The sequence below is a fragment of the Aotus nancymaae genome, unplaced genomic scaffold (genome assembly GCF_030222135.1).
Source record: "Aotus nancymaae isolate 86718 unplaced genomic scaffold, 86718_ANA_hifiasm-v0.15.2.pri h1tg000040l, whole genome shotgun sequence".
NCBI lineage: Eukaryota > Metazoa > Chordata > Mammalia > Primates > Aotidae > Aotus > Aotus nancymaae.
In genome coordinates, this window is record NW_026988454.1 from 130,748,720 (window position 1) to 130,774,469 (window position 25,750).

At 48.0% G+C, this 25,750-nt stretch overlaps 1 protein-coding gene, 3 non-coding genes and 1 pseudogene across 4 annotated transcripts; all 5 read right to left on the reverse strand.

Moving 5' to 3' along the window:
- Window positions 1–1,573: 1,573 nt before the first annotated feature.
- On the reverse strand, window positions 1,574–7,101 carry LOC135268395 (small ribosomal subunit protein uS12-like; annotated as a pseudogene).
- Window positions 7,102–13,495: 6,394 nt separating this feature from the next.
- LOC135268607 (small nucleolar RNA ZL8) lies at window positions 13,496–13,575 on the reverse strand. Its single transcript, XR_010336908.1, has one exon. It is a non-coding gene; the product is annotated as a small nucleolar RNA ZL8 (small nucleolar RNA).
- A 323-nt stretch (window positions 13,576–13,898) lies between these two features.
- Window positions 13,899–13,965, reverse strand: LOC135268569 (small nucleolar RNA SNORD52). Its single transcript, XR_010336873.1, has one exon. It is a non-coding gene; the product is annotated as a small nucleolar RNA SNORD52 (small nucleolar RNA).
- Window positions 13,966–15,686: 1,721 nt separating this feature from the next.
- On the reverse strand, window positions 15,687–15,749 carry LOC135268574 (small nucleolar RNA SNORD48). The gene has a single exon (XR_010336878.1). It is a non-coding gene; the product is annotated as a small nucleolar RNA SNORD48 (small nucleolar RNA).
- A 6,477-nt stretch (window positions 15,750–22,226) lies between these two features.
- LOC105706365 (heat shock 70 kDa protein 1A) lies at window positions 22,227–24,734 on the reverse strand. The gene has a single exon (XM_012436704.3). The coding sequence runs from the start codon at window positions 24,516–24,518 to the stop codon at window positions 22,593–22,595; it is 1,926 nt and encodes a 641-aa protein (XP_012292127.2). The 5' UTR covers window positions 24,519–24,734; the 3' UTR covers window positions 22,227–22,592.
- Between the last annotated feature and the right edge of the window lie 1,016 nt (window positions 24,735–25,750).

Sequence of the window (25,750 nt, forward strand, 5' to 3'; positions counted from 1 at the left end):
GGTGAGACTACAGGCACGTGCCACCAAGCCCAGCAAATATTATTTTTGTAGACACAGGGTCCCACTATGTTGCCCAGGTTGGTCTTGAACTCCTGGGGTCAAGTGATCCTCCACCTCCCCACCCACTCGGCCTCCCAAAGTGCTAGAATTGTAGGCATGACCACCCATGGCCAGCTATTAGTTTTTGTCCAAAAAAGGATTGGGAAGGAAGATCAAAGCAAAGGCTTCGACATCTTTTCAACAACAACAACAACAACAACAAAAAAAACCACAGTAGACTCAAATGATCACAATAGAAGTATACGTCTTCCTTTTCCTGATATTCTGGGTTTTTTTCTTTTTTTTGAGACAGAGTCTTGCTCTGTTGCCCAGGCTGGAGTGCAGTGGCATGATCTCAACTCACTGCAACCTCCACCTTTCAGATTCAAGTGATTCTCCTGCCTCAGCCTCCCGAGTAGCTGGGATTACAGGTGCCCGCCACCATGCCCGGTTAATTTTTTCTATTTTTAGTAGAAACGGGGTTTCACCATGTTGGCCAGGCTGGTCTCAAACTCCTGACTTCAGGTGATTCACCCACCTCAGCCTCCCAAAGTGCTGGGATTACAGGCATGAGCCACCGAGCCCTGCCTGAGATGGGGTTTTACCATGTTGGCCAGGCTGGTCTCAAACTCCTGACCTCAAAGTGATCTGCCTGCCTCGGACTCCCAAAGTGATGGGATTATAGGCATGAGCCACCGCACCTGGCCTAGTATGTATTTCTTTTTTTTGAGATGGAGTCTTGCTCTGTGACCCAGGCTGAAGTGCAGTGGCACAATCTTGGCTCACTCCAACCTCCACCTCCTGGGTTCAAGAAATTCTCTGCCTCAGCCTCCCAGGTAGCTGGGATTACATGTGCCAGCCACCACGACTGGCTAATTTTTGTATTTCTTAAAACATCTTTCTCAGCTGGCAGGAAAGTAAGAGAAATTCTCAAAAACAATAAATAATAGTGATAAAAAATAAATTTTGGCTAAGCGCAGTGGCTCACACTTGTAATCCAGCACTTTGGGAGGCAGAGGTGGGTGGATCACCTGAGGTTGGGAGTTCAAGACCAGCCTGACCAACATGGTGAAAACCTGTCTCTACTAAAAATACAAAATTAGCCAGGCATGGTGACGCATGCCTGTAATCCCAGCTACTCAGAGGCTGAGGTGTGAGAATTACTTGAACCAGGGAGGTAGATGGTGCAGTGAGTCAAAATTGCACCACTGCACTCCAGCTTGGAGAATAGAGCAAGACACTGTCTCAAAAAAAAAAAAAAAAAAAGAAAAAGAAAAAAAACGCCGGGCATGGTGGCTCATGCCTGTAATCCGAGCACTTTGGGAGGCCAGGCGGGTGGATCACGAGGTCAAAAGATCGAGACCATCCTGGTCAACATGGTGAAACCCCGTCTCTACTAAAAATACAAAAAATTAGCTGGGCATGGTGGCGCGTGCCTGTAATCCCAGCTACTCAGGAGACTGAGGCAGGAGAATTGCCTGAACCCAGGAGGCAGAGGTTGCGGTGAGCCGAAATCGCACCATTGCACTCCAGCCTGGGTAACAAGAGCAAAAACTCCGTCTCAAAAAAAAAAAGAAAAAAAAACATGACTTTCTCTTCACTTCATTTCTCCAAAATTTGGAAACTATGAGTACTATTAATTTATGGCAAAATAGTTATTTGGGTAAATTCAGTAAGAATCTGTTTTATTTTGTACACAATTAGTACACAATTAGATACAATTATTTTACCATAGTTTTGACTAGAATCACGTATTTTCCAATATTTCCAGAGTGCTTTGAGGAATTGAGGTCAACTATTTTATTTTTACTGTGGCAAGGTCTCACTCTGTTGCCCAAACTGAAAGTGTAGTGGTGCAATCATAGCTCACTGGAGCCTCAACTTGCCAGGATCAGGTGATTCTCCCAACTCAGCTTCCCAAAGAGCTGGGATTACAGGCGTGAGCCACTGGGCCCAGCCACTATATGATAGGCCTAGAAACCTCAAGGTATTTTGTGACCTTGAGAAGAAAGGAATTCACCCAATTTGTATCGGTATGACAGGCACAGTCTGAAAAATCCTTGGCTTGGTTTCTTAGCCTCAAGAGACTTTTGAAAATCTAATGCAAAATTCGACCTATGTGGCCAATCACTATTCTTGTTGTATTTTATGCAAATAATCAGGCCACGTATAATAACTTACTTTACAAGTAAATTTGTCCTAGTAAAATTCATCCTTGGTAAAAATCAAGAACAGGAGAGAGAAAAATTGCTTCAGAAAAAAACCATAGTATACACTGTGCGTTTTTTGTTTTTTATTGGTTGGTTTTTGCTTTTGTTTTTTTGTTTTGTTTTGTTTTTTTGGCACATGAAAATTTATTACTACAGTGTTTTCACCATTAAAATTTATGATCTTGGTCTTTCCTTCCTGCCTTTGTATAGGGCCAAAAGAGAGACACTGGCTACTTTGACAGCCTTAAAGCGGACTCCAGGAATATCACCAACAGCATGACCTTTGCGACCAAATCCAGCAACCAGAACTTCATCATTTTCCTCAATAAAGTTCAAGCAACCATCATTGGGTACAAAGGCTGTGATTTTCTTGCCATTCTTGATCAGCTGGACCCTGACACACTTCCTAATGGCAGAATTTGGCTACTTGGCTTCAACTCCTACTTTTTCTAGCACGATTCCTTTTACATAAGAAGCACCTCCAAAAGGGTTGGCCTGCAGGGCTGTGCCCAAATGGGCTTTCTTGTTCTGTTTATCATGCCACTTCTGGTCTCGTCGGTGGCTACAGAGCTTCCTAGCAGTACGAAATCCACACTTGCCCATCCTGCCGGCATCACAGGCCTGAGCGAAAAAGAGCGCTTTTTTTTAAAAACAGAGTTTCACTCTGTCACCCAGGCTGGAGTGCAATGGCTGGATTTCCCTCCTCAGCCTCCCAAATAGCTGGGATTACAGGCGCCCACCACCATGCCCAGCTAATTTTTGTATTTTTAGTAGAGACGGGTTTTCACCATGTTGGTCAGGCTGGTCATGAACTCCTGACCTCAGGTGAGCCACCTGCCTTGGGCTCCCAAATTGCTAGGATTACAGGCGTGAGCCACCCAGGCTAGAGTTCAGTGGCATGATCTCAACTCACTGCAGCCTCTGCCTCTCAGGTTCAAGTGATTCTCTGCCTCTGCCTCCCGAGTAATCCCTAGCTGGGATCACAGGTGTGTGCCACCACACCTGGCTAATTTTTGTATTTTTAGTAGAGATGGTGTTTCACCATGTTGGCCAGGCTGGTCTCAAACTCTTGGCCTCAAGTGATTCACCTGCCTCGGCCTCCCAAAGTGCTGGGATTACAGGTGTGAGCCACCGTGCCCGGGTGGTATGCAGCTCTTTTATCTTTACAGCTATCTTATTTAAGAATGCAATGGGAGGCAGGTTTGCCTGATGTAGTTCCCAGCTTGACTTTTCCTTTGGCTTAGTGATTTTGGGGTCCCAAGATTTATTTTCCTTTCACAACCTGTTATTGAATTCTAGTCTTGTTAATTGTTTTTTACTTATTATTATTCTCCTACAATTTGAACTAAATCTTTAATAATTTCTTGGCTACAACAGGTCTCTAAAGTAGGACCGGGTTTTAATTTTCTTCAAGATATTTTTAGTTGACTCTTCAATGGAATATGTTTTGTTTGTTTTAATTCTGGCATACAAATTGTCTTTTGGATTATAAGCCTGTCTGGATGCAGTGGCTCATGCCTATAATTTTAGCACTTTGGGAGGCTGAAGCGGGTGGATCACCTGAGGTCAGGAGTTTGAGACCAGTCTGGTCAACATAGCGAAACCCTGTCTCTACTAAAAATACAACAATTAGGCCAGGCACCATGGCTTACGCCTTGTAATCCCAGCACTTTGGGATTATAGCACCACTGTGCTCCAGCCTGGGCAATAGAGCAAGACTCAGTCTCAGGGGAAAAAAAAACCAAACAAACAATTAGCTGGGTTGGTGGCACATGCCTGTAAGCCCAACTACTCAAGGGGCTGAGTCAGGAGAATCGATTGAACCCAGAGGTGGAGGTTGCAGTGAGCCAAGATCATACCACTGCACACCAGCCTGAGTGACATAGCAAGACTCTGTCTCAAAAAAAAAGAGGAAAACAAAGTATTGTAAGTCTTATATACATTATGTTTTTATTATGCATCTCTCGTTTTTCAAATTAAAAAGTGACATCAGGTAGAGATCAATGACTGTGACAGAATTATCTGAAAATGAGTTTTCCTGGCACCTAGGCACTCAAAGTGTTATCATCAATTACTTCAAGAAGAAAGACTTTTTATCAAAAGAGGGAAATTAGAAAAGAACTTTTGCTGGGTGCAGTGGCTCATGTCTGTAATCCCAGCACTTTGGGAGGCCAAGGCGGATGGATTATCTGAAGTCAGGAGTTCGAGACCAGCCTGACCAACATGGTGAAACCCTGTCTCAAGACAAGTGAAAACTCCATCTCAAAAACAAACAAGCAAACAAACAAAATCTGCTTGTGGCTGGTCGCAGTGGCTCACACCTGTAATCCGAGCACTTTAGGAGGTTGAGGCAGGATTGCTTGAGCCTAGGAGTTCAAGGCCAGCCTGGGCAACATGGCAAAAGCCCATCTCTACAAAAAATACAAAAATTAGCTGTGTGTGGTGGTGTGTGCCTGTAGTCCAAGCTATTTAGGAGGCTGAGGAGGGAGGGTCAATTGAGCCTGGGAGGTTGAGGCTGGAGTGAGCCAGGAATGTGCCACTGCACTCCAGCCTGTGTGACAGAGTTCAAGCTGTCTCAAAAAAATAAAAATAGTCATCATTTTGAAAACTCCAATGAAATAATTCACTCAGGCAAAGGTCATCAATGGATGCTAAAATGATTAGGTAAAAAAAGGCTGGCCAGGAGCAGTGGCTTATGCCTGTAATCCCAGTACTTTGGAAAGCCAAGGCGGGCAGATCACTTGAGCCCAGGAGTTTGAGACCAGCCTGGGCAACATGGCAAGACCCCATCTCTACAAAAAATTTAAAAATGAGCTGGGGTGGTGGCCCATACCTGCAGTCCCAGCTACATGGGAGGCTGAGGTGGAAGGATCCCTTGAGCCCAGGAGGTGGAGGCTGTAGTGAGCCAAGACCGCACCACTGCACTCACACCTGGGCAATACAGCAAGACCCTGTCTCAAAAACAAACAAACAAACAAACAAGAAACAGCATATTAGGTCAAATACTTTTATAATTTTTTTTTAATTAGAGTTAAAAAAAAAAGGGTTGATGAGTTTGTTTCATAAAAAACCCTCAAACTGTTTTAAACTGTTTTTCCTCTACTTTCTCATTCTCTTCCCCTAGCCCCACCCTCCATACACCTTTTTTTTTTTTTTTTTTTGAGACAGAGCCTCACTCTGTCAACCAGGCTGGAGAGCAGTGGCACAATCTCGGCCCATTGCAACTTCTGCCTCCCAGGTTCAAGTGATTCTCCTGCCTCAGCCTCTGAAAAGTAGCTGGGACTACAGGTGTCCGCCACCACACCTGCCTAATGTTTGTATTTTAGTAGAGATGGGTTTTCTCCATGTTGGCCAGGCTGGTCTCAAACTCCTGATCTCAGATGATCTGCCTTGCTCAGCCTCCCAAAGTGCTGGGATTACAGGCATGAGCCACCACGCATAGCAACACACCTCTTTTAAAGACAGGGTTACTCTGTCACCCAGCCTAGAGTGCAGTGGTGCAATCATAGCTCACGTCAGTCTTGACGTGTCAGACTCAAGCAATCCTCCCACCTCAGCCTCTCGAGTGTTGGAACCACAGGCAGGTGCCATCACACCTGCTAATTTTTGTAGTTTTTGAAGACATGAGGTCTTCACATGTTGCCCAGGCTGGTCTCGAACTCCTGGGCTCAAGCAATCCACCAGCCTCGACTTCCAAAGTGCTGGGACTACAGGTGTGAGTCATGGCGTGTGGGCGAATGTTAAGTGATATTAGGGAATTAAATTTACTTTGCTCAGGTATAACCATATTGTGAATATGCAGATGAACATCCTTATTTTTTGGAGATACATGCTCAAGTTGGAAGGGATAAAATGTCATAATCTCTGTAATATACTTTGAAGTGATCCTGCCAAATACAAGTACACACACATGCTAATATAATTGTTTACCAGTTTTCTTTTTCTTTCTTCTTCTAGAAAGACAGGGTCTTAGTCTGTCTCACAAGCTAGAGGGCAGTGAGTGGCACAATCGTGACTCACTGCAGCCTCAACATTCTGGGCTCAAGCAATCCTCCCACCTCAGCCTCCCAAGTAACTGGGACTATAGGTGCATGCCACCATGCCCAGCTAATTGCTTAATTTTGTAGAGAAGTGGTCTCTGCCCAGGCTGGTCTCAAACTACTGCCCTCAAGCAATCCTTCCTCCTTGGGCTGGGATTACAGACATTAGCCACCACACCTAACCAAAACTTTTAAGTTTTTTTTTGTTTTGTTTTATGACAGTTCCTTAGCCTCTTTTAGAGGAAATCAACCCAGTGTGGAGCACAGTCATTCCCTGTGTGACACTAGGAGATGGGACTTGCTCCCCGTTTTGAGGTGGTACCAGCTTATGCTGCAAGGCTCTTTGAAGAGGGCTACCCCTGCCAGTTTATTTATTATCTGCCATCAGCAAATAACTGGGGATTATCAGCTAACATCTTTATCTTCACTACATTCTTTAGAATTTAAGACACAGGACAACCAGCCTAGAATATGACCCACTTCCACCTGAGATTCACCTGACTGGGGGCAATAAGGTTTAACATTTTAAGAGTCAGCAGGTACTTTAACCCTTAGGATAATTTGTTTCTTTATATAGTCTTTGAAAAATAACACAATTAAAAAAAAACAGCCAGGCATGCTGGCTCAGGAGGCAGAGAGACTGCAGTGAGCCAAGATCATGCCAGTGCACTCCAGCCTGGACAACACAGCGAGACTCTGTCTTTAAAAAAAAAAAAAACTGGAGCCGGGCGCAGTGGCTCACACCTGTAATCCCAGCACTTTGGGAGGCCGAGGCAGGTGGATCACAAGGTCAAGAGATCGAGACTATCCTGGTCAACATGGTGAAACCCCGTCTCTACTAAAAATACAAAAAATTAGCTGGGCATGGTGGCACGTGCCTGTAGTCCCAGCTACTCAGGAGGCTGAGGCAGGAGAATTGCCTGAACCCAGGAGACGGAGGTGGCGGTGAGCCGAGATCGCGCCATTGCACTCCAGCCTGGGTAACAAGAGCAAAACTCCGTCTCAAAAAAAAAAAAAAAAATTGGGAAAGAAGGATATTAATGAAAAAGAAAGTACTACAACAAACAAACATATGGGCCTGAGATGCCAAAAACCAGGTACTCCTGTATGACACTGGGCAGAGCTCATGATGGCTCTGTGGCTGTTCTGGCTGCATGCAACAAATCCATGTAACAAACAAAGCAGGCTGGGCACAGTGGCTCACACCTGTAATTCCAGCATTTTGTGAGGCCATGGCGGGCAGATCACAAGGTCAGGAGTTTGAGACCAGCCTGACATGGTGAAACTCTGTCTCTACTAAAAATACAAAAAAATTAGCCAGACATGGTAGCACACGTCTATAATCCTAGCTACTCAGGAGGCAGAGGCAGGAGAATCACTTGAACCTGGGAGGCGGAGATTGCAGTGAGCTATCATGCCACTGCACTCCAGCCTGGGTAAGAGTGAGACTCTGTGCCAAAAAACAAAGAAAGCAGCTCTGGAGTTGGAGCATCTCATTCCATCCTTCATATTTCAAAACTTCCTTTTCATATCACCTCTGATTTCTTTGCTCTGCATTATGGATTATGTCTCCCTCCACTTCACTAATTCTTCATTTAGTTGGTCTACTGTTTATCTTGTTTATTATGTATCTTTTAGAGATGGGGTCTTGCTATATTGCCCAGGCTGGTCCGGAACTCCTGGGCTCAGGTGATCCTCCCATCTTGGCCTCCCAAAGTGCTGGGATTACAGGCATGAGCTTTACTACCTCCAAGCCATGTTTTTAAGATACTAATATTTCAGACGTGCAAAAATATGGGAGGCCGGGCACATTACATATGTACACATACTAGTATGTAATGTTTACATACTACCAGTATGATGTAAACATGTTACACACTACCAGTATGTAAAATTACATGCTACTAGTTGTTGGTTTTGGTTAGTTTGGTTTTTTTCTTTTTTTTTTTAAGACAGTCTTGTTCTGTCACCAGGCTGGAGTGCAGTGGCGCAATCTCGGCTGCTCACTGCAACCTCTGCTTCCTGGTTCAAGCTATTCCCCTTCCTCAGCCTCCCTAGTAGCTGGGACTACAGGCACGTGCCACCACACTCAGCTAATTTTTGCATTTTTTAGTAGAGGCGGGATTTCACCATGTTGTCCAGATGGTCTCGATCTCTTGACCTTGTGATCCACCCACCTTGGCTGGATCACAGTGCTGGGATTACAGGCGTGAGCCACCACACCCAGACAATAATATATATAAGAGACGAGGTCTCGCTATGTTGCCCAGGCTAGAGTGCAGTGGCTATTCACAGGCACAAACACACTACTGATCAGCATGGGAGTTTTGACCTGCTCCGTTTCTGACCTGGGCCGGTTCGCCTCTCCTTAGGCAACCTGGTGGTCCCCCACTCCCAGGAAGTCACCATATTGATGCCGAACTTAGTGCAGACACCCGATCGGCATAGCCCAGAACTCCTGGGCTCAAGCGATCCTCCCACCTCAGCCACCAAAGTAGCTGGGACTACAGGCACACGCCACTGCACCGGACCCAAAAGTTTTTAAGGTTATTTCTGGGCCCTAGAATTTCCTCACAGCCCAACTGATACAAATTCCATCTGTGAGTTGTTGGTGCAGGTTTGGGTGTACCACTCAAGTCTGACGCTGTGACCCTGGCCAATGGGCAAACTTTACTCCCTGAACATTGACAAAACAGCTCCAAGCAGCTCCTGGCTTTCTGTAGTGTGGCGGAAGAAGAGTGAGGGGTAGATGAGGTCAGAAAGATGACAGAGCTAGCCAGACAGGTAGAACTTGCTGGGTGGTCCTTGTAAGATGGAGGCTTTTACTCTGAGTGAAATGGGAGATATTGCAGGATCTTCAGAAGAGAAACATGACCTGACTCCTGATTTGGAAGGAACCTTCTGGCTGCTGTGTGGAGAGAGGCTGTAACAGGGCAGAAGTGGAAGCCAGGACACCAGGTGGGACAGTTGCAGGTGAGAGCCAATGGTGGCTCCCACCAGGATGGAGTAGCAGTAGAGGTGTGAGACACAGATCCCGATGTCATTTCTAAGGTAGAGACAGCATGATTTGTTGACAAATTAGATATAGCATGTAAGAATAGGAAAGGAGTCAGGCAGATTCCAAAGGTCAGGCCTAAACAACGGGCAGATGGCAGTGTCACCTGGAGGACCAGCACACTGGCCAGTGGGTAAGGATTCCAAGGATTCCTGTCTCCTATTCCTGTGGGGAGACAGGATGAGGCCAGGCCTTAGGAGGCTCACTGCCTGCAGTAGCTAAAGTAGCAGGCCGGTCTTAGAGTAATTGCAAGCCGGGGAGGTCAGCTTGAAGGGCCAGGAAGGACTGTTTATTACTGAAGTTGCTCCACTCCTGATATGAAAATGAGACCTGAAGAAATGAGGAAAGGCAGCCGGGCACAGTGGCTCATGCCTGTAATCCCAGCACTTTGGGAGGCCGAGGTGGGTGGATTGCCTGAGCTCAGGAATTCGAGACCAGCCTGGGCAACATGGTGAAGCCCCATCTCTTAAAAATAAAAATAAAAATAAAGGAGGAAAATGGGCTGAGCATAGTGGCTCATGCCTGTAATCCCAGCTACTTGGGAGGCTGAGGCAGGAGTCGCTTGAATCCGGGAGGCAGACGTTACAGGGAGCCTCCATTGCACTCCAGCCTGGGTGACAGAGAGAGACTGTCTCAAAAGCACTTTGAGGCGAAAGTGGGCAGATCACCTGAGGTCAGGAGTACACGAGCAGCCTGGTCAACATGGTGAAATCCTGTCTCTACTAAAAATACAAAGGCTAGCTGGGCACGGTGGCAGGCACCTGTAATCACAACTACTCAGGAGGCTGAGGCAGGAGAATTACTTGAACCCAGGAGATGGAGATTGCAGTGAGCCAAGATCACATCACTGCACTCCAGCTTGAATGACAGTGAGACTCTGCCTCAAAAAAAAAAAAAAAAAAATCTCTAATGCAGCCAGGTGCAGTGGCTTACTGGGAGGCCAAGGTGGGTGGATCTCCTGAGGTCAGGAGTTCAAGACCAGCCAGGCCAACATGGTGAACTCTTCTCTCTACTAAAAATACAAAAATTAGCTGGGTGAGGCGACAGGTACCTGTAATACCAGCTACTCGGAAGACTGAGGGAGGAGAATCGCTTGAACGTAAGAGGTAGAGGTTACAGTGAGTCAAGATTGCAACATTGCACTCCAGCCTTGGCGACAAAAGCGAAACTCTGCCAAAAAAAAAAAAAAAAAAAAAAACCACCCTCAATTGTCAAAAATGTCTACTCTAGTGTATTATACATAATACTGTCATCCAACCTAGAATCTGTAACATTAGGTTTAAGGTGGGGTACGGTCTAACTCTTAGCATTAACTCTGATAGGGGTTTACCTTTCACTTTCCTTAATCTTTTTGTATCATATCATTTTGACTGAGACCAAACCATGTCTTATTTACTTTAAAATATTTTATTAGAATTATTTTGATAAAACCAGATACTTGTCTAAGACAAATATCTACTTGAAGTGACCCCAAGTTTCAAGCATTCTTCCCCCAGTAAGTTGACAGTTGATCACACAGGGTAATGCAAGAAAGTTTTACGTTCTTAGGATATGGCCAGCACCAGGCAGAAGATATTCTTTTTGCCAGCAAATTCCTGAAAATTCAAAGAGAACATTACAACCATATAGGATGCACCAATAAAAAAGAGACATGCTACATGTCCCTTGTAGCAACACTGATGCAACTGGAGGCCAGGATCCTCAGTGAATCAATGCAGAACAGAAAACCAGGTAACTATGTTCTCACATTTAAGTCGGAGCTAAATGTTGGGTATACACGGACATACAACAGATACTGGGAGAGGGAATGGGGCAAAGGTTTAATAACTGTTGGGTAGCCGGGCGCGGTGGCTCACGCCTGTAATCCCAGCACTTTGGGAGGCCGAGGCGGGTGGATCACGAGGTCAAGAGATCAAGACCATCCTGGTCAACATGGTGAAACCCCATCTCTACTAAAAATACAAAAAATTAGCTGGGCACGGTGGCACGTGCCTGTAATCCCAGCTACTCAGGAGGCTGAGGCAGGAAAATTGCTTGAACCCAGGAGGCAGAGGTTGCAGTGAGCCGAGATCGCGCCATTGCACTCCAGCCTGGGTAACAAGAGCGAAACTCCGTCTCAAAAAAAATAAATAAATAAAATAACTGTTGGGTACTAAGCCTACTACCTGGGTGATGGGGGCAATCCTACCCCAAACCTCAGCATCATACAATACACTCACGTAACAAAACTGCACATGTACCCCCTGAATCTATACTAAAAGTCAAGGCTGGGCATGGTAGCTCATGCCTGTCAATCCCAACACTTTGGGAAGCCAAAGCAGGAGAATCACTTGAGCGAGGAGTTTGAGACAAGCCTGAGCAACATACTGGGACCCCGTATCTACAAATTATTTTTTTTGAGATGGAGTACTGCTTTTGTCGCCCAGGGTGGAGTGCAATGGCATCATATCAGCTCAATGCAACCTCCACCTCTGGGGTTCAAGCAATTCTCCTGCCACAGCCTCCCAAGTAGCTGAGATTACAGGTGCCCGCCACCACTCCCAGCTAATTTTTGTATTTTTATTAGAGAGAGGGTTTTACCATGTTGGTAAGGCTGGTCTCTAATACCTGCCCTCAGGCGATCCACCAGGCTCGGCCTCTCAAAGAGCAGGAATTACAGGCAAGAGCCACCTAGCCCGTTCTCAAATTTAAAAAAAAAAAAAAAAATTTAGCTGGGATAGTGATGCATGCCTGTGGCCATCAGCTACTCCAAGGATGAAGTGAGATGAAAGCTTGCACTCAGGCGGTTAAGTGTGCAGTGAGCTGTGACTGCACCACTGCACTCCAGCCCAGGTAACAGAGCAAGACCTCATCTCAAAAAATAGAATAAAATTGGTCAGATGCTATGGCTCACACCTGTAATCCCAGCACTTTGGGAGGCCAAGGTGTGCAGATCACCTGAGGTCAGGAGTTCAAGATCAGCCTGGCCAACATCTCTCTACTAAAAATACAAAAATTAGCTGGGTGTAGTGGTGCATGTCTGTAATCTGTTACTTGGGCAGCTGAAGCAGGAGAATCACTTGAACTTGGGAGGCGGAGGTTGCAATGAGCCAAGATTGCACCGCTGCACTCCAGCGTGGATGACAAAGCGAGACGTCTCAAACCAAAAAAAAAAAAACACAAAACATGTTGGGGCGGACACAGTGGCTCACTGAGGCAGGAGCTGAAGACCAAACTATACACAAAGTGAGACCCTGTACTCATGAATGGCTTAAGCACCATCTCCTTAGTGCTGTGCTCATGACAGTCAGTTCCTTGCAGATCAGGTTGCTTAAAAATGTGTGGCACCTCCCCGCCACTGCTACTTCTCTGGCCATGCTACAGCCCTGCTTCCGTCTGCATCTTATGCAATATAAAGTTTCCCGAGGCCTCCCCAGAGGCCAGGCAGATGCCAGCACTATGTTTCATGTATTACATCCTGCAGAACCACAGCCAATTAAACCTCATCATAAGTAACTGACCATAAAAACATGAAGCACAGGGCTGGGCACGGTGGCTCACGCCTGTAATCCCAGCACTTTGAGAGGCCAGGGTGGTCGGACCACAAGGTCAGGAGTCCGAGACCAGCCTGGCCAACGTGGTGAAACTCCGGTCTCTACTAAAGATACAAAAAATTAGCCAAGTGTGGTGGCGGGCACCTGTAATCCAAGCTACTCCGGAGACTGAAGCAGGAGAATCGCCTGAACCTGGGAGGCAGAGGTTGCAGTGAGCCAAGATCGCGCCACTGCACTCCAGTCTGGATAGAGTGAAACTCTATCTTAAAAGAAAAAAAAGCAGGCCGGGTGCGGTGGCTCAAGCCTGTAATCCCAGCACTTTGGGAGGCCGAGGCGGGTGGATCATGAGGTCAAGAGATCGAGACCATCCTGGTCAACATGGTGAAACCCCGTCTCTACTAACACAAAAAATTAGCTGGGCATGGTGGTTCATGCCTGTAATCCCAGCTACTCAGGAGGCTGAGGCAGGAGAATTGCCTGAACCCAGGAGGCGGAGGTTGCGGTGAGCCGAGATCGCACCATTGCACTCCAGCCTGGGTAACGAGCAAAACTCCGTCTCAAAAAAAAAAAAAAAGAAAAAGAAAAAAAAGCATGAAGCACAGGAGATTCCAGGCAGAATGGAGAGTATATCAGGTGGTTTCAAAGATCCTCAGAAAAAAGCTCAGAGACCTTGTCTAACCAGATCATTACCACTCCAACTGAGAGCCAAAACAAAGGACACTCACCATAGCAACGAAGGAGATCAGGCATGGCTCTCCACCTCTCCCAGCCTGAAGGTCAGTTGCAGGACTCACTATATAGGCGTGATAGCCATACAGCACATCTCCCCAAGGGGGAAGGCTCCAAACCTTATGCCTTCACTCAGGTTAGTGCAGAATCTCTGTGAAGGGGCATTGTCCCTGGCTGGGGCTTCCAGAGCTCACATTCTAACAAGGTGAAAACAAGACAATTTGAAAATAAGCAGAATTATGGCCCTCCCATTGGCCCCCTCTTGGAGACACAAGTATCCAGTCCCCTAAATGAGTCAGAACTTAGTTTTGACATCATGACCAGCATCAGAGACTCTAGTCTGTGAGATCATCATTCCCAATTAGGGAGATCTGGATCAAGGGAAGCCCTTCTGGAAAGAGATCTACTGCAAAGAAAGCACAACAGTCCCAATATACAAGGGTCTAACAAATGAGTCCAGGGATGCATGTTAGAGAGGGAGAAGTAGAAAGTAATTTAAAACTGCAGAGAACAGCTCCACCGGGAGGCCCCACTGTACTCTGTTTACAGTAAAAATGAGTGGGGGAGTCAGGTTATCCAGCCTTCAACAAAAACACAGGGATTTAATAAAAAGTAAAAATGCAGACTGGGAGCGGTGGCTCACGCCTGTAATCCAACACTTTGGGAGGCTAAGGCAGGTGGATCACCTGAGGCCAGGAGACCAGCCTGACCAACATGGTGAAACCCCATCTCTACTAAAAATACAAAAATTAGCAGAATGTGGTGGCAGTCGCTTGTAATCCCAGCAACTCAGGAGGATGAGGCAGCAGAATCTCTTGAATCCAGGAGGTGGAAGTTGCAGTGAGCCAAGATCACGCCACTGCTCTCCAGCCTGGGCAAGAGTGAGGCTAATAAAAAAAAAAGTAAATATACAAGTAATAGTCACAAAAGAAAGAGATGTAAACTAATAGTAGTCTCTAGAAAGTCACCAGGGTCAGGTGCAGCGATTCACGCCTGTAATTCCAACACTTTGGGAGGCTGGGGCAGGCGGGCTGCTTCAGCACGAGTCGAGAGCAGCATGGATAACATGGCAAAAGCCTGTTTCTTTTCTTTTCTTTGAGACGGAGTTTCACTCTTGTTGCCCAGGCTGGAGTGCAATGGCTGGATCTCGGCTCACCGCAACCTCCGCCTCCTGGGTTCAGGCAATTCTCCTGCCTCAGCCTCCTGAGTAGCTAGGATTACAGGCACATGCCACCATGCCCAGCTAATTTTTTGCATTTTTAGTGGAGACAGGGTTTCACCATGTTGACCAGGATGGTCTCGATCTCTTGACCTCGTGATCCACCCGCCTCGGCCTCCCAAAGTGCTGGGATTACAGGCGTGAGCCACCGCACCCGGCAAAAGCCCGTTTCTATTAAAAATAATAATAAAAATAAAAAATTGGCGGGTGTGGTAGCGCGTGCCTGTAGTCCCAGGAGACCGAGGTGAGAAAGGACCAATTGAGCCTGGGAGGCGGATGTTGCAGTGAGCAGCCTGACCAACATGGGGAAGCCCGGTCTCTACTGAAAATACAAAAATTAGCCGGGCGTGGTGGCAGGCGCCTGTAATCCCAGCTACTCGGGAGGCTGAGGCAGGAGAATCGCTTGAACCCCGGAAGCGGAGGTTGCAGTGAGCTACCATGCAACTGCACTCCAGCCTGGGCGACAAGAGCAAGACTCCTGTCTCCAAAAAAAAAAAAAAGAAAAGAAAAAGAAAAACGGATATAGGCTAAGGTGGGAGAATCAGTTGAACCCGGGAACTGAAGGCCGCAGTGAACTGTGTTCTTGCCACTGCACTCCAGCCAGGGTGACACAATGTCTCTAAGAAAAAAAAAAGAGGGGGAGCGCGCATAATGCCCATGAACGAAAGCTTGGGAACAAAGCTTTCCCAAGAGGCACTCAAAAGGCTCTAGCAACTAATACTCACCTTTACTCAAGGATAATACAGCGATGGACGTCTTACAATTCCTAATGGGGAAATGAAACACAGGAACAAAAGATTAACAAGAGATCTTGGCCATGAACTCGCTGAGCCCAGGTCGAGGAATCGTGGACCTAGGGGAAGTCAGAGCGCTGCGGTGATGGCGTCAGCGACACACTCAGAGTCACCTAGGGTCATCATCACTCCCGTCCTCTCCCCGGGCGACCGCCACCCCCATCTCGCATGAACCTGCTTACCGTTGTGATACTGCGATGAATCAGCAGAGGCTGTGGCGACGGTAGCCGAGTTCCCCCGGCCACGAGTTAGGTAGGTTCCAAGCAGAGACACTAGAAATTGTAGTCTGCAACGTTAGTTCACCCAACTCGACTGGGGGCCGCGACATACTCGCACGCTAGCTGCTGCGCAAAGGCAGCGCACGCCGTAGGAATCCCCTGCTCCCCATCACTCAGCAGCTGGGCCTGCAGCAGGCGGTATAAGGACAACCACCCTCCCACGCTCCCAGCACACGACCCCACCGCGCGAAGAGAACGACAATGGCTGGCGAGCGCTATTTATGACAGCGCCGGGTCGGGGTCCTGACGGTATGGGCTGTTTTCTTATCTGCCTGGCTGGACGCGCGGCATTTTCCCATTGTTCGTCCACATAGAAATAACACAAAGTGAAAGACAGACCAGAAAAGTATGTTTCACACGCTTCTGGACAAATATTCAGAGATACTTTCTGAATTTTGAAAAAAAAAAAACAGGAATCTGTCTGACCAGGCGGAAGAAAGTCCCTGGCGCTAGCCGGCCCGCCCCACCCGGACGCTGCTACTCCGCCGCTTCCCAGCAGCCCAAGATCGGTTAATGACCCGGGGACTCCTCCCCAGCGAGCGCAGCGGCCACAGCTTAGAGTCCAGCTTTCCCAAGACTCCGCCCTCCATCCCCACAGCGAAATCTGAATTTGCCTCCCAGCTGGAGATCGCAGACTGTCAGGCGCCTTAAGCTTCAATTTAACAAAACAAAACACAAACCAAAAACACAAAAGCCAGGCCAGGCGCTGATAGGTCAGGTCTGTAATCCCAACACTTTGGGCAGGCCTAGGCCAAAAGACCACTTGAGGCCAGGAGTACAAGACCACCCTGGGCAAATGGTGACACCCAACCCCGTCTCTATTTATAATTTTAAAAATAAATAAATAAATAGGCCGGGCGCGGTGGCTCATGCCTGTAATCCCAGCACTTTGGGAGGCAGAGGCGGATGGATCACGAGGTCAGGAGATCGAGACCAACCTAACAGGTGAAACGCCGTCTCTACTGAAAATTTAAAAATATATAATAATAATTAACCAGGAACAGTGGCAGGTGCCTGTAATCCCAGCTACTCAGGAGGTTGAGGCAGGAGAATCGCTTCAACCTGGAGGGCGGGGGTTGCTGTCAGCCGAGATAGCACCACTGCACTCCAGCCTGGGCGACAGTGCAAGACTCTGTCTCTAAAGAAATAAATAACAGCATTTTTGAAACTCATAAATCATTTCAAATCCCACCTTCCTGGCCCTTTTCCTATCCCCCTCATTTATTTTTATTTATTTTTTTCATTTTTTTTTTGTTGTTGTTGTTTTTTAGTGGTCTTCTTTGACTCCAATCCCTCTCATTTATAAACGCATATCATGTCTGGTGATGTGTATCAGTGTATCTTCATCTTTTAAAAATGAGTCTCCTTGTTCAAGACCAGCCTTACCAACATGGTGAAACCCATCTCTATCAAAAATACAAAAATTAGGTGGGCGTGGATTCTCCTACCTCAGCCTCCCAAGTAGCTGGGATTACAGGCACTGGCCACCACACCAGCTAATTTTTGTATTTTAGTAGAGATGGCTTTTCATCACGTTGGGCGAGCTGGTTTTGAACTCGTGACCTCAAGTGATCCTCCCGCCTTGACTTCTCAAAGTGCTTGGATTATAGGTGTGAGCCACTGTGGCCAGCCCAGTTTAGTGGTTTTCTCAACATTGGCTGCACATTACAAACACCTGGACGGCTTTAAATATGTACATTGCCTACTTTGAGATTCTGAATTGGCCTGGGAGAGGCCTGGCATCTGTTTATTTTTAGCATCCCTTAATGGTTTTATTGTTCCATTAGGGTGGAGAGCCATGCTTGAAGCTAAAGTATTTATTCCCTCTACTCCCTGGCAGGTATACAAAAAAAAAAAAAAAAAAAAATAGCCAGACATGGTGGCATATGTAGTCCCAGCTACTCGGGAGGCTAAGAATCAGCTGAGGCCAGGAGGTCAAAGCTGCCATGAGCCGTGATCATACTACTGCACTCCAACCTGGACAACAGAGTGAGAACCTGTCTCAAAGAAAAAAAAAAGTACAGAAAGCCCTAATTCCTGCTGTTTTGGCAGTTAAACTGCCTGTACTAACTGCTATGATCAGAGGCTTTACTTCATCTTTTTTATGAATAAAACAGGCCGTTAAGAATTGGCTCATGACTCACAGTTCGAAAAAAAAAGAATTGGCCCAAAAACCAACGAAACTTACTATATTCCTTTTCTTTTATACACTTTTTTTTTTTTTTTGAGACGGAGTTTCGCTCTTGTTACCCAGGCTGGAGTGCAATGGCGCGATCTCAGCCCACCGCAACCTCCGCCTCCTGGGTTCAAGCAATTCTCCTGCCTCAGCCTCCTGAGTAGCTGGGATTACAGGCACATGCCACCATGCCCAGCTAATTTCTTGTATTTTTAGTAGAGATGGGGTTTCACCATGTTGACCAGGATGGTCTCGATCTCTTGACCTTGTGATCCACCTGCCTCGGCCTCCCAAAGTGCTGGGATTACAGGCGTGAGCCACCGCGCCCGGCCTCTTTTATACACTTTCAAGGAGGATTTCCAGTATTATGTCATCCCTAAAACATTTGATTTTCCTAAATGGTAAGGATTTACACAAAGGTGCAACATGGGACTTTAACCATTTTATTTATTTCTGTTTTTTGAGATAGTCTTGCTATGTTGCCCAGGCTGGAGTGCAGTGGCATGATCTTGACTCACTGCAACCTCCACCTCCAGGATTCAAGCAATTCTCCTGCCTCAGCCTCCTGAGTAGCTGGGAATACAGGCATGCGCCATCATGGCCAACTAATTTTTGTACTTTTAGTAGAGACAGGGTTTCACCAGGTTGTCCAGGCTGGTCTCAAACTCCTAAACTTAGGTGATCCACCTGCCTTGCCTCGGCCTCCCAAAGTCCTGGGATTACAGGTGTGAGCCACCGTGCCCGGCCCGATTTTAGAGTAGCTATCTCCAGGCTCAGTTTTGGGGAGAAAGTGTTAAGGACACTTTACTGATATATCAGGAAGAACCTCTTCAGGAAAGGCTTGTGTGGGAGGACAGCCCATTACCGGAATCTTCCCCCTTTTTGCTGTGCAGCTTTTTTCTCCTTTCCTCATAGTTAAATTTGCTATTTTTTAGAGCATCCATGAAAAAGGACAAAGAGGCTATTGTTTGTAAAATCTGAGGTAAAACCATCATTTAGAACCAGACAGGAACTACTAAATGCCAACAATATTCAGGCAGTGGGAAAAAAATCTTTGGCTCATAAACCATCATTTGTTGCTTTCTAATTTGACCTTGGATGCAGTTCAAATGACCACTTCCAGATGCTAAATTGTCAAAAAGGTTTTAGAATACCTAATGTAGAGGGAAATGGAATGAGGATTACAGAGTTGATACAAAGAACTTGGCTCATCTTTTCTTTACTGCCATAGCCCCAAACTCTCACTCCTCCAGACTCTTACTTAAATAAGTACACCTAGGGTGACCATAGCTGAAAATGTTAGTCTACCTCACAAGTTCTGCTCAAAACGATCTTAGAACTTTTTTTTTTTTTTTGAGACAGAATTTCGCTCTTGTTAACCAGGCTGGAGTGCAATGGCTGGATCTCAGCTCACTTGCAACCTCCACCTCCCAGGTTCAAGCAATTCTCCTGTCTCAGCCTTCTGAGTAGCTAGGATTACAGGCTCATGCAACCACATCCAGCTAATTTTTGTATTTTTAGTAGGAGAGAATTTTATCATATAGGTCAGGCTGGTCTCGAATGCCTGACCTCAGGTAATCTATCCGTCTCAGCCTCCCAAAATGCTGGGATTACAGGCATGAGCCACTGTGCCTGGCTGATCTTAGCACTTTTGAAGTGAGACCATTCAGACAAACTGCTGTATTTTAAAAGGAGGCAACAAAAGCTAAGTTAGTCTAAATAATTTGACTTGGTCACCCAAGTTGGGATTTGCAGAGCCGTAGTGTGAACCTGCATTTCATTGTTGCTGTTTTGCCCACCCCACGAATTTTATTTTTATTATTTTTTGAGACAGTGTTACTGTCACCCAGGCTGGAGTGCAGTGGTTCGATCTTGGCTCATAGCAACCTCCACCTCCTGGGTTCAAGCAATTCTCCTGCCTCAGCCACCCTAGTGCTGGGCGCCCACCACCATGCCCAGCTAATTTTATTTTTGTAGAGATGGGGTTTCACCATGTTGGCCAGGTTGGTCTTGAACTCCTGATCTCAAGTGATACGCCCGACTCAGCCTCCCTAAATGCTGGGATTATAGGCATGAGCCGCCGGGCCCAGCCCATTTTATTTGATTTTAAAATTCTTTTAGTAAATTGACAAACCTTAGTTGTATATATTTACGAGGTACAAAGTGATACTACCTCTGAACACAATATGGAGTAATTAAATCAAGGTAATTAACATATCACCTCAAATATTTTTGTGATATGAACACTTGAAATTTTGAAATATACAGGCCAGATGAGGTAGCTCATGCCTGTAATCCCAGCACTTTGGGAAGCCCAGGTGGGTGGATCACAAGCTCAGGAGTTCAGGACCAGCCTGGCCAAGATGGTGAAACCCCGTCTGTACTAAAAATACAAAAATTAGTTGGGCATAGTGACAGGTGCCTGTAATCCCAGCAACTCCAGAGGCTGAGGAAGAGAATTGTTTGAACCCAGGAGGCAAAGGTTGCAGTGAGCCGAAATCTCACCACTACACTCCAGCTTGGGCAGCAGAGCAAGACTGTCTCAAAAAAAAAAAAAAAAAAAAAAAAAAAGGAAATAAAAATATATACAACATACTATTAACTATGTTCACCATACCATCCAATAGATACCCCTCCCCACAAAAACAAAAACAGGCTGGCACAGTGGCTTACGCCTATAATCCCAGTAATTTGGGAGGCGTAGGCAAGGGAATAGCTTGAGTCAAAAAGTTCGAGACCAACCTGGGCAACAGAGCGAGACTTGTATCTACAAAAAAATAAAAGTTAGCACATGCTTGTAGACCCAACTACTCAGGAGGCTAAGGTGGGAGGATTGCTTGAACCCAGGAGTTCCATACTACAGTGAGCTCTACTATACTGTAGCCTGGGAGACAGAGCGATATTCCATTTTTAAAAAAATACAACTTATTCCTTCTGTCTGAGGCTTTATTCCCCTTGCACATCTTTGCATTCCCCCATCCCACAGCCTCTTGGTAACCACCACTTCTTCTCCACTTCTGAGTTCTACTGTTTAGATTCCACATTTTTTTTTTATATGGGGTTTCACCATTTTGGTCAGGCTGGTCTTGAACTCCTGACCTCAGGTGATCCACCCACCTTGGCCTCCAAAGTGCTTGGATTATAGGCGTGAGCCACCACGCCTAGCCTAGATTCCACATTTAAATGAATATGAGCTGAGGTCAGGTGATGGAGACTATCCTAACACAGTGAAACCCCGTCTCTACTAAAAATGCAAAATATTAGCCAGGCATGGTGGTGGGCACCTGTAGTCCCAGCTACTCCAGGGGGCTGAGAAGGGAGAATCACTTGAACACGGGAGGCAGAGGTTGCAGTAAGCAGATATCGCACCACTGCACTCTAGCCTGGGTGACAGAGTGAGACTCCGTCTAAAAACAACAAAAAAAAGAAAAGTGGGCCGGGCGCGGTGGCTCACGCCTGTAATCTCAGCACTCTGTGAGGCCGAGGCGGGCGGATCACCTGAGATCAGGAGTTCAAAACCAGCCTGGCCAACATGGTGAAACCCTGTCTTTTAATTAAAAAAAAAAAAAAAGGCCGGGCGCTGTGGCTCACGCCTGTAATCCCAGCTCTTAGGGAGGCAGAGGCGGGAGGATAGCTTGAGCCCAGGAGTTCAAGACCTGCCTGGGCAATATAGTGAGACCCCGTTCTCCACAAAAAGGAAAAAAACAAAAAGACAAAAAAAAAAAGCGTAACTTTCCTCAAAGCAACAACCCCCACCCCCCCCCAAAAAAAAAAAAGCTCACTTTTTATGCCAAGTGAGCATCTTTTTATGGACTCTACTCACTAAGTGCAGGAGGGAGAGAAACGACCATGATATCCCCTCTCAGCATCACCCCTCCCCTTCCCACCCCAGTTAACTCACCTTAACCACCCCCTCCAACGCCCTTCGGCAGGTGCCACCCCTACTTTTCCCTGAAACAAGCCCCACTCTAATCAAAACGGGCACCTGCAATTTCTCTTAACACCCACAATTAAGTCCTAACAAAAATATTTGTAGCCCTAATTCTTACATGTATAACTTTCTTCAGAAGTACTGTCATTTTCATACTGTCTGGAATTCAGACATGATCCCTCCCCCAAATATCCATTATCCCCTCATATCAACAGACAAGAACAAGTTTAACATTTTATTTTTTGTATTTAAGTAAACAAATTATAAAAACATACATTCTCAGCCTTTGTATGTCTTTGCAAAGCAAAAAAAACAAAATCGTACAGAAGGTGGCAGTGTTGATTCATTTGAGGGGAACAAAACACCTTTACAGTACCAACTTACATTAAATGCAAAGAATTCTAATGAACATACTGGTTGTACTACAAAAATAATGAAGCCAGCTAATTACCATCAGATTACAACGTAACTTTGCAAAAAAGTGAAGCAGCAAAGAGCTGAAACAGAAAAGACAGGAAAACAGCAGCAAAGTCCTTGAGTCCAAACAGTTCGCATCAAAGACAAACATACTAGGAGGAACAAAGGCCCCTAATCCACCTCCTCAATGGTGGGGCCTGACCCAGACCCTCCCTTGGGGCCCTGAGCCCCAAAGCCCCCAGGCCCGGGACCACCCGCACCCTGGTACAGTCCGCTGATGATCGGGTTACACACCTGCTCCAGCTCCTTCCTCTTGTGCTCAAACTCGTCCTTCTCGGCCAGGGTGTTGGCGTCCAGCCACGAGATGACCTCCTGACACTTGTCCAGCACCTTCTTCTTGTCCGCCTCGCTGATCTTGCCTTTGAGCCCCTCATCCTCCACGGCGCTCTTCATGTTGAAGGCATACGACTCCAGGGCGTTCTTGGCTGAAACCCTCTCGCGCTGCACCTCGTCCTCCGCCTTGTACTTCTCCGCCTCCTGCACCATGCGCTCGATCTCCTCCTTGCTCAGGCGGCCCTTGTCGTTGGTGATGGTGATCTTGTTGGCCTTGCCCGTGCTCTTGTCCATGGCCGTGACGTTCAGGATGCCGTTGGCGTCGATGTCGAAGGTCACCTCGATCTGGGGCACGCCTCTGGGGGCCGGAGGGATGCCGCTCAGCTCGAAGCGCCCCAACAGGTTGTTGTCCTTGGTCATGGCCCTCTCGCCCTCATACACCTGGATCAGCACCCCGGGCTGGTTGTCGGAGTAGGTGGTGAAGATCTGCGTCTGCTTGGTGGGGATGGTGGAGTTGCGCTTGATCAGGGCAGTCATCACGCCCCCGGCCGTCTCCAGCCCCAGCGACAGGGGAGCCACGTCCAGCAGCAGCAGGTCCTGCACGTTCTCAGACTTGTCTCCCATCAGGATGGCTGCCTGCACCGCCGCCCCGTAGGCCACAGCCTCGTCGGGGTTGATGCTCTTGTTCAGGTCGCGCCCGTTGAAGAAGTCCTGCAGCAGCTTCTGCACCTTGGGGATGCGGGTGGAGCCCCCGACCAGGACCAGGTCGTGGATCTGGGCCTTGTCCAGCTTGGCGTCGCGCAGAGCCTTCTCCACGGGCTCCAGGGTGCTTCGGAACAGGTCGGAGCACAGCTCCTCGAACCTCGCCCTGGTGATGGACGTGTAGAAGTCGATGCCCTCAAACAGGGAGTCGATCTCCAGGCTGGCCTGGGTGCTGGACGACAGGGTCCTCTTGGCCCTCTCGCAGGCGGTACGCAGCCGCCTCACGGCTCGCTTGTTCTGGCTGATGTCCTTCTTGTGTTTCCTCCTGAACTCCTCCACGAAGTGGTTCACCAGCCTGTTGTCAAAGTCCTCCCCACCCAGGTGGGTGTCCCCGGCCGTGGCCTTCACCTCGAAGATGCCGTCGTCGATGGTCAGGATGGACACGTCGAAGGTGCCCCCGCCCAGGTCAAAGATGAGCACGTTGCGCTCCCCCTTGCCGCTTCGGTCCAGGCCGTAGGCGATGGCGGCGGCCGTGGGCTCGTTGATGATCCGCAGCACGTTGAGCCCCGCGATCACCCCCGCATCCTTGGTGGCCTGGCGCTGCGAGTCGTTGAAGTAGGCCGGCACGGTGATCACCGCGTTGGTCACCGGATAGCCCAGGTACGCCTCGGCGATCTCCTTCATCTTGGTCAGCACCATAGACGAGATCTCCTCGGGGTAGAACGCCTTGGTCTCCCCCTTGTAGCTCACCTGCACCTTGGGCTTGTCTCCGTCGTTGATCACCTGGAACGGCCAGTGCTTCATGTCCGACTGCACCACCGGGTCGCCGAACTTGCGGCCGATCAGCCGCTTCGCGTCAAACACGGTGTTCTGCGGGTTCAGCGCCACCTGGTTCTTGGCCGCATCCCCGATGAGCCGCTCGGTGTCCGTGAAGGCCACGTAGCTGGGGGTGGTGCGGTTGCCCTGGTCGTTGGCGATGATCTCCACCTTGCCGTGCTGGAACACCCCCACGCAGGAGTAGGTGGTGCCCAGGTCGATGCCGATCGCCGCGGCTTTGGCCATGCCGGTGCCCCGCTCTGTCTGCGGCGCTCCTCTGAGATTCGGGCCTGGAAACGGCGGACGGGATCCGCGACGAAAGCTCGCTCCTTCCGGACGCCGGAAAGTCTATGCGCCGCTGCCTGGAGCCGCACAGGTTCGCTGCGGAAAGCCTTGGGACCGCGGGAGTGGCTATAGGAGACGCCAAAAAACCGAAACACCCGCTTCTGAAGCTGGCGGTTTTCCGGACCGCGCGCCCCTCGGCTTTTATAAGTCGTAGCGGAGGCCCGCCTTTTCCCTTCTGAGCCAATCACCGAGCTGATGAGGCTGCCAGGTCGGGAATATTCCAGGAGTTTCGGCTCCTGTCCTGCCCCCAGCCTCCCTTGGACCAATCAGAGGCCAGAGTGCCGCCTCCTGCTCAGAACTCTCCAGATTCTTCTGGGATTCACTGGACGGGACAGGGGCCCTGAGAGAAAGGGGGCGTGGCGGTGGGAAGGGTGTTGGTCTCCATGGCGATACTGGCTGCCTTCCCTTTATTGACAGGAAGGATCTGCGCTGGGCTTGTAATTTTAGGGCGGTGCGAGGTTGGTGGGATGATTTTGGAGACAACCAGAACCCGAACGTTACCTTGCTTGTCGAAGGAGGCGGGGCATCGATGTGCCTAAGAGACTCTGATTGGACTGTGTCTGTGAAGGATTGGGCAGCTTTGGATCCTCTTTCCGGGGCGCCTAACGGCTTAGTCTTGCCTGAGAAATGGCCGGGCTCTCCCGGATGTTTTTTTCATCTTAGATTTGCAATGGGAAGAAGTAAAGAGATAATGCAATATAGTTTTTGACATAATCTTTAACCTACAAGGATGGGACATCTGGGGATGGGAGCCTTTAATTTTTCACAAGGAAAGCAATTGTTTAAACCGCAGTTCTTAGCAAGGCCGGGGCACCCATCCAAGGAGGAAGGGAGGCGCTGAGCGGATAGTGGGTGGGGTGGGTCGGTCGCATCCCTGCCCCCGCCCTCAGCCGCTCCCCTTTGCTGCAACCAGGAGTTAGAAAAAATTTTTCTAGTATGTAGGCCATTCTTAAGGCCTTTGGGGTTCCTCTGTTTCCCTCCCTATTCCTAGCTTGGGTTCCGGGACACCCTTTCTGCTTTCTCCTCAATTCCTGGTTCACTCCTGGACAGTGTGTAGGACTAGGACCTCACAGTCCCAAATACGATTTTCTGTCCCTGAAACCCCTAGGCTGTCCACCGTTTTTAGGTCAAAT